Genomic DNA, 9,176 nt, shown 5'->3' with positions numbered 1-9,176 from the left:
GCAGCAAGGAGCACATGCTCTGGATTTGTATTTCTATCTGCATTTTAGCTACTAAAATGTCATTGTCTTGTAGCAGTACAGCATCCACTCAGATTATTTTAGACTACTTGATCTTCTAAAAAAAGACATTTTGTTGTTTCAATAACTCAGCAGATGGGATCTAAATCATTTTGCAAACCATTGCTCCAGCAATAACACAGAACAAAAGCCTCATTGATGGAGTGGCCTCCAGCTAAAGAAAAAAAAATGGAGTTGAGGTCTCAGGAGAAAACAAATTTGTCTCATTTTGAGCTCTGCTGCAACTGGGTAAGTTTTCGAAACAAACTCTGGGGTCATACCTCAGCAAATTCTGGTCAAGCCTTGTGACAATTAGCTAGATAAACCCATATCACAATCTTTACAGTCGTTTTGCCACTTAGAGAGAATTAGTATTTTTGGAGGTTTATTTTCTAGAATTAAAAAAAGTCACTGACAGTTTCATATTCAAACCGTATTTATTTCCGGATTTCATTTGTACCCATGGCACATGAGGAAACATAACCATAATATCAAAACAATATAAAAAGACATTTGTAAAGACTTTACAAAGTATAGATGTGGAATGTCTTTTTCCCCCCATAATGGCTATCTAAGGCACAGTCATTATCAGCCCCTTGCCATATGAGATAAATATTCAAGCTGTAGTATGAACCATTATTTAATGAACAGTTATGCTTAAAATGGCTCTGTTAGTTTAATGCATACCTGAAATCTAATGAAGCCCCAGTTTAAATCTTCAATCAGTCAATCTTGTGTGGTGTTAAGGTCTTCCTTTTGGCTTTTCCCACTGAGATCTTAATGCACTGTAATGTTATAATGGATCAAGGTTTATGATAATGTCTGTGCCTTCTCAAAAACAGCAGCAAAAGTGTAAGGTGACATTTCCAGTGACTTTTCCAGATCAGATCACTGCACAAGTCCAGTGAACGCAGATCCGCCATTCCTTTGGGATTTGTCAGGGTCAAGAGGAAAAGTGGTTTAAATTGACCATAAATACTGTTGAACCTGCAACAACATAGGCTACCTCACATCGATATCATCACACCCACAGCTGCACGGCACACAAATTACTGATGACATCACTTTTGAGTTGCAGAAACCATTTCTTATTTTAATATCCATTTAGTAATTTCCTCATTTACAATTCCAGGCGCATCCCTAACTTTGAGATGAGGGACTGTACGGTACCAATCCATTTTACTTGGTTTTTCCTCTTTTTAAACATTAAAATTATTTCTAATGGCACAGATAGTGAGGCAGTTCCATCACTGCCGTAATTCAAAATACGAAAACAAAAGTGTAGCTCATTGCCATTTCAGTGGTTTAAGAGCTTCCTTCGTAACTCTGTCAAGTGTATGGAACAAAAGAAGGAAAAAAAAAACAACAACAACTGAAACATTCATACATTTACCTGTAAATATTGCCTTTGTCCTCGGATCATGAGGGTAGGTACTTTTGACTGGCAATACAGTGGGAGGCATTACATATTAATAGCTCACAGTCAGGTTCTCTTTAACATATTTTGCTATGTGTTAATATTAGGAGTGTGAGGCTCATACAGGACTGTGCAAAGACAAGGGAGTGGGATCACACTACAATCTGGTACATCAAAATCCTGTGACTCGCCATGTCAATCTTCTAGAGAGTGGACGGATTCAAGCGGCAGTCAAATATTAGGACAGATTAAGAGATGACATGAGATGTGCTTTAACCAAACAACAAAAATTTAGATGCCAGTTAAGTCCCAGAAGTCCCAGTTGTGGCCACTCGTCGTCAAAGGAAACCGCATGACAATGCGGTAATGTTGTGGCACACGAACGCTGGAGTATTTAGACATAATCGAGTATACTTGACTAAAGTAAGTCCCTTCACCTTTAGGTTTCTCTCTGCTATTGGCCTGTGTGCTCACTCATATTCAAAAAACATATTCAAAATGCATAACAAAAAGGAAAAAAAAGGACAGAAAAAGCCACAGTGGTTACTTAAGTGCTTTCAGTACTCCCACATAGTGGAGCCGTCCAGATCATCGGCGTTGGCTTTCAGAACACCTGCGTGATCGCCTTTGAGATATTTCCCCTCGGTTGACTTAATGGCCACTTTGTTGTAGTCGCAAAACTCGAGGAAGAAGTCCACCGGGGTGTCGCTACTGCTGATCACGTTTGATTCACTGCCCACCATCCAGTACTTCCCTGTGGAGTCTGAGAAGAGATTCCAAGGGTCAAGGAAAGTCTTAACCTTCATCAACATAAAGTCAAAATTGAAAAGTGCAAACACACCTTGTAAGCTGTAGGCTCCATCTCTAAACTCCAACCCAAAGACATCATATGAGGAGCGGTTGGAGTCCAGAGTGCCCGTCACCTTCCTGCAGCCAATGAAGCCATGCTCCCCTCTCAGCACGATGAGGGGCCTATTGATGAGCTTCATCAGGAACTCCTCTGTCTCACCTAAAAAAGCAATTTCTCAGAATTAAGAAAAATTCTCACGTGATAACCTTTTTTGCTATTGATGTGCTCCATTTAACATGGCCACCGAGTTACAGAGTGGCAATCCATCAACATACAGTCAAGTAAATCACTGCAGCGTTGACAAACAAAGGGCTGAAACAGCGGAAATAGTGTACAACACTCCACCCCACCTGCTGAGTCAATAGTGGCAGCAAGCTGTCCATTCTTTTTGGCGGCCACATATTTTCCATTGGTGGCACGCAGGGTTATCTTCTTCCCACGCCACTCAATGTCAAAATAGCAGTTAGCAGACCTGGGTGAAGAGATTATACATGAAACTATAAAATATAAATCTGGAAATCATAATTATCAAAATACCACAAAACAGAAAAACAAACACTGCAATAAAAAAACAACTGCATTTGTTCTGCATGTAGATAGTTTTCCTGCACCACAGAACGAGTTTGTGAAGGAATGATATTACTATCGTATAATACAGGATTAAATAATTGAATGGTTTTTGTATTTTCATGGCATGCCAGCTTCCAAATTGGCAGCCAGTTTAAACTTTGCATGGTAAAAATATAACTGAATTCAATAAAAACTTAAAAACTAAACTACACATTTTTATTCTACAAGGATTAAACTGATAAAAAGTGACACATCTTATGACATTTTTTTAATAATTCAAGTAAATGCTGTTCTTTTGAACCTTTTCAAACAATCCCCTGAATTTGAAAAATTCACAAAAATATTACGCAGTGGCTTTCAACACTGATAAGAAGAAATGTTTCTTGAGAATCAAATCATCATAATGATTTCTGAAGGATCATGTGACACTGAAGACTAGTAATGATGCTGAAAATTCAGCTTTGACATCAAAGAAATACATTATATTTGAGTATGTATTAAAAAAGAAATTAATTAAAAATATTTAATAAAAAAGGTACTGTATTTTTGATTGAATAAATACAGACTCTGTAAAAATAAGACGCTTTCAAAAACATTTTTAAAAAAATCTTGCCAATCCCAATTTTTTCAATAATAATAATAATAATAATAATAATAATAATAATAAATACATTTATTTTGTATAGCGCCTTTAAAAGTTGCTTTCTCAAAGCGCTTCACATTACAAACAAGCACAACAATATATATACAAAAGTAATATAATAAATGTAAACAACAGTAAATAAACAACAAATAAAAATCTATTAAAAGCAATCCTGGAAAAAATGTTTTAAGATAATAATAATAATAATAATTCATTACATTTATATAACGCTTTTCTAGGCACTCAAAGCGCTTTTACATAAAGAAGGGGGAATCTCACCAACCACCACCAGTGTGCTAGCCTAGAAATCTAGACGCACCCTAGCGGCAGCAGATCTAATCTGCCGCGAGTGTCGTCTAGCAACTCTCAATACACTTCTGAGCTGTAAACGTCAAACTCTGGTCGGGCCAATCACATCGTGTATAGAGTCGGTGGGCGGGGCTTGACATAATGACGACGGCCGAGTTGCACTCGTGCTTCTAGTAAACACAGAAACTGACAAACGGCGGCGGTCTTTCGAATCAGCTTTGACCGTGACTATGGAAGACTTGGAGTTAAGCTTTTCTCTGAGAAAAGAACAAAGAACGGCACTGAAGTCATTCTTAAGAAGGGAAGATGTGTTCTGAGTTTTGCCGACCGGATACGTCGAAAGTTTAACCTTCGTTCACCTTCGTTGCTCTGGTTGGTGTAGCGCTATCCTATCGCGTGCAGAGGGAGTTTGAAAGACAACCGTTTATCCCGCCCCTCGGATTGAGCCCTGTCTATGGTGAGTTTCTAGACCAAACATCTTGATGTGGGTCTGGCTTGTCAGGCTACCAGTGTGCAGCATTTACCTGGATGATGCGACGGCAGCCATATTGCGCCGGAATGCCCACCACACACCAGCTAATGTGTTTACCAGTTTATGTGTTTTAAAACTGACTAAAGAATGTGCTTTCCTGATGTCAGATGGGAGAGAATTCCAAAATTTGGGGGCATAAAATGAGAAAGCCCATCACCCCTTGAACAAAACAGAGTTTTAGGAATGACTAAAAGCCTGCTCCAAGAAGAATGCAGGTTGCGACTAGGCGTGTACGGTATTAAAAGCTTTGTTAAGTACTTAAGTACAATAGTGTATACAGTATGTCTAATCACAAACATCTAAACTGAATGTTGTCTCACTTTAATGTTTTCAAAAGGGTCTATAAAAATGTACGTATTATTTTAATTTACAGTTGATGTTGAAGTCAACTGAACTGATGTAGAAGAAAATTGGAAAGCGGTGAGAATGCGGCTTATAGTTTTTCCCTGATTTTCTTTCTAATATTGGTTCATGATTGAACCCAACACACGCAAGATGACAGTAAAACTTGGACCTACCAGTACACACAGATTTTTATCTGGTTTTTATTTTTATCTAGTATGAAAACATTTACAATACTAAGCTCATATGATACTCTTCATTGTGGTATGTTTCTGTGATTCACACTCACTTAGTTGAGGCAGTGCACTGGAGGCCACCGTTAGCTGTGAGGGTCCAGTATTTGCCAGTGCAGGTCCTGAAGGCACACTTCTTTGTGTCCTTACTGATTTCCATCTGGAAAGTCTCCTGGTCACCTTCTTCATCCTGGTTGGCAGAGAGGTCCATGCCTGAAAAAACACAAAACACAGCCTACTGTAAACCCAGTTATAAAAACCAGAGCCCACAACGCATCTTTGATCTGGATCAGGCATGCGGAGTGAGCAGAGTAACCAGACGTTTAGGGATGCTGATCTTTGAAATTACTTGACTAAAGCGTGTTGAATGCCAGGGACCATCACTCTGGCAATTGCTTTGACCCCCACCACACACACACCCACACACACACACACACAGAGAGTTAATCTCCTTAGGAATTTTGGACTGTCATATATGGCAGGATGCTTAGTGGGAGGCTTCAGGACAACAATAGCCAATGTATCCGGTTTGTAGTTTAGATTCATGAATCTCTGTGAAAGACCAGACCATCAGCCCTCCACTGCAGGAAATTGAATCAAACTCCATTGTATGCATTTAGACAGACATTCATCAGATAAAGTTTGTATTTATGGTCTAAACCTCTTTAGAGAGGAAAACATAATTTAATGTTGTTTTTGTTTAAATGGAAATATCAAAGATACATTAAGGGAAACATCCATGAAATTACATGTAAGAGCCATTAACCTCTACTTTAATAAATCCTCCAAGGTTGGTTGAAGAAATCAAGAAATGTTCAAAAAACACTGTGGTTTATTCTTCAAATATACATGGTCATACACATCACCTATATTTTTAATCTGCGATTAACCATGATTGCTTTCATGTTCCCATTTCACCAAGCTCCTAATACATCTACATGAAATTGCATATTACCACCGCCGTGGCCTGGCCTCTGGAAAGGCGGATTGAGTTTCCCCAGAAATATGCGTGCCTGAATGAGCAAGGAAAATAAATGACCAAAATGAGAAACACATGGCTGCAAATGGAAGATCTGCACAGGAGGATGACTAAGACACATGCAGACTTGCTCTAAATCAGTCTCGAGCAGGACAAGGGGGTGGGAAATTCCCTCAATCATTCTAGGGAGGTACGTATCCTCAACCGGCATTTAAATGGTTTGGGAGGATCTTAAGCCACCAGCAGACACACCCCCAACCCCCATCGCTCGATTCATCCACACGACAACTGGAGGGCTTCTATCTCTCTGTGAAAAGCCTTTAACCTTGGCATTAAAATATTGTAGGGATATACTCCTTGGATATTTTAGGTTTATTTCACAATTACAGTGAATTGCCAAACACTCAAATGAGCTCATTGGTCAAGCATCTGCCATCGTATAGCAGAATGGACAAAATTCTCCCAAATGAACACAAAATATAGCACAAGACACGGTTGGGAAATTATTTGAGCATTTATGGAATGACAGACATCCGATGTCCTTGCCACAAAGGAAGTAAGAGCAGCCAAGTGAGCAGAGACTCCTAATCTTTTAAAGACAGATGCATTTAAACTAGTGTTTTTGTGCTTGCTGAAATGGCTAAACTTGTGCATAGCGAGGCTCTATTGTTCTGCATGCAGGGCTGCCTGAAGACTCTCAGCAGCTGGGCTGCATGGTGAGCTGGGGCCCAGAGCATGCTGTCTTTGTTCTCCTTCTACACTCAGCACACGCCTGAAATCTCGACCCCCTCACAAATTTTCTGAGGAAGGGCTTAAAAGGAACATGCCACAAACGTTGAACCATAGGATTGTATCCCTGAAGGCAAATATTTGATTTAGGACAGCGTGAATAGAGAGGACTAGTGGGGTCTTAGTCTAGTAAGATGTGATTTGGATGTCAAAATTAAGTCCAGATTGCTGTAAGCAAATGGCATGAACTGCTTCAAAGATAAAAGGCTTGCACTGCCACAAGGCTAAACGAATCACAAATTTAACAGAGGGGAATTTTAAGAAACAAAGGCCATATAGAAGAGCCAATCATGACCTGCAGACACGTGCTTCCTGGCACAGGCCCAACACACTGGCAAGGTCCTGTCTCATCCAGCAAAACTAGCAAACCAGAGCTGGTATTGCCAAACAAATCCCAGATATCCCCATCTTAATGATACCATTCATGTCATTTTTTTTAATTAGCAGTTATTAAAACATAGCAGAACATCTCATTTAATTTTCAGCACTAATAGGGTAGTAAAGCAGTTATGGTGAGACAGAAAAATCGCAATATTTCACCAGTCCAGCATATAGCACTATAATTTGATCCAGTATTTCAGTCTGGCAGTCTCCGGTCAATTCCTCTGGGTGTTTACAGTAATGATTGCCTTCACTCTCAACTTAATTACAGTACGCTGGCCTCTCCAAAATACAGCGTTATAGAATTAACAGAAGAATGATTGTGCAAAACTGCAGACAAGGGCTTGAGTATGGATTTCACTCTCAGAAAACAGATTTCTATTGTGACAATAACCAGTGTACTGTAACCCACAGGGAGTCATCAGACAGAAAAATAGAAGCAAAACGAATGCACTAACAGATTAATCCCTAAAATGACATTTTCAGAAAACAGCAAAGTGAGGCATATGGATTTTTTGCAGACTTTTCCCCCTGCATGTGCACTGATCCACCCAGGAACCACAAGAGAAGGGAAAGATTTGAATAGCTATAATTAAGAAGAATGAATTGTAGATAATTATGGAGGATTTATAGCAAACCAAACCCTGACTGATGATGTCCAAATAAAAAGGCCACTCTTGCATAGATGCACACATCATCAAGTATGAATAAAGCAGCATCATTTACCTTGCCTGGTGGACACATTCCTGTCGTTGCCAGCGGTGAGGACCACTTGAGGGTGGCTCTGCTCCAGAACAAAAAGCTCGTCTTTGCCAACCTTCGAGCTCTTGCCGGACTTCATGGTTCCACTGGGGCCAGAGGGAGCCAGGTACTTCCCAGTGCAGTCTCCGAAGGCAACCTTCCCGGACCTGAACTCCAACGTGTATCCAGTGGTCTTGTCGGGCTTCTGGGACAGGCTTCCATCGTTCTTCAGGAAGCGGTTGTCGGAGGTCTGTAGGTGGTACCTCTGGTCCTGGAAGACCAAGGTGATGAGGGAATCAACGCCCCAGGGAACATCTCGGTCAATGGCGATCTCGTTCTGCTCTGAGCTCAGGTGCGCGTATCTTTTCCTGGTGACGCTGAAGATGTTGACCTGAGGGTGCATGGCAATGTGCACGCTCCATTTCTCTGCGATGGAGATGGTCTGGGCGAAGCAGGTAATTCTGTCCTCGGTGCCGCCCAGGTAGCGCTTGTGAGGCTCCGACTGCAGTGACCAGCGCCCATCATCATGTGCAGTGATTATGAACCGACAATCCTCGCTCGGGCTCTCGCTGTCACCCGTGACGTTGCCGTCTTTGTCAGCTGCGATGTACCTCCCCAGGTGGCTCTTTAAGAAGAACATGTTTGAGTCATCGCCGTCCTGCTCCAGGGTCCAGATCTGTTTCTTCTTCATGCTGGTGGCTGATGCATTGATCTTGAAGCCGAACGTCTCGGCCGTGAGGTACTTGTTCCCACAATTGATCAATCCGAACTGGATTTTAAGCATGTCGCTGGTTCCGTTTGCAGTCATGTTTGCTGTTGGCCTTGGGTTCTGGGTTCTGCTGGTGCACTGTGGATGATGTTGATGGGTCTCTTTGTTTTAAAGGAGCGAGCGTGCGCGCGCCTCTCTCTTTGCAGCCTCACAGCGCGAGCGCACGGACACAGCTGTGGCTTTTATAGACATGAGTGATGTCACGCGCCCCGTCCCGCCTCCATTCAGCACACTCACACATCCCAAATTAAGTTGGGAAACACAGAATTTGATAATATGATCACTAGTGAAAGCGTTTAACATATTACTTCTCGAAATACAGTGGTTCTAGTGCGTAAAATAGACGAGCATCCTCGCACATCTGAGGTCGAACTCTTGTGTGCACTTAAAAAGATAGTTCACTACAAATGTATTCACACCCATGTCTTTCCAACCCTGCTAACTGTATGGGGGGTTATGGAGACATTTTTCAAAATATTTTTTTTTTTTTTGCGTTCCACAGACAGAAGAAAGACATGAGCAAATGATGCAGAGCAGTAAGCATATACAAATATATATTTTTTA

The 9,176-nt window shown here is 41.0% G+C and overlaps 1 protein-coding gene across 1 annotated transcript; it reads right to left on the bottom strand.

The window, feature by feature from the left end:
- Nucleotides 1-475: 475 nt before the first annotated feature.
- fscn1a (fascin actin-bundling protein 1a) lies at nucleotides 476-8,785 on the bottom strand. The gene is made up of 5 exons (XM_067419879.1): nucleotides 7,829-8,785; nucleotides 5,010-5,166; nucleotides 2,675-2,796; nucleotides 2,316-2,483; nucleotides 476-2,237 (listed from the first exon to the last, which is right to left on the bottom strand). Exons 1-5 carry the CDS (start codon nucleotides 8,649-8,651, stop codon nucleotides 2,032-2,034), a joined length of 1,476 nt encoding a protein of 491 aa, XP_067275980.1. The 5' UTR covers nucleotides 8,652-8,785; the 3' UTR covers nucleotides 476-2,031.
- Between the last annotated feature and the right edge of the window lie 391 nt (nucleotides 8,786-9,176).

The sequence above is a fragment of the Pseudorasbora parva genome, chromosome 2 (genome assembly GCF_024679245.1).
Source record: "Pseudorasbora parva isolate DD20220531a chromosome 2, ASM2467924v1, whole genome shotgun sequence".
NCBI lineage: Eukaryota > Metazoa > Chordata > Actinopteri > Cypriniformes > Gobionidae > Pseudorasbora > Pseudorasbora parva.
The sequence above is the reverse complement of the archived record's forward strand: the minus strand, read 5'-3'. Positions and strand labels throughout refer to the sequence as shown.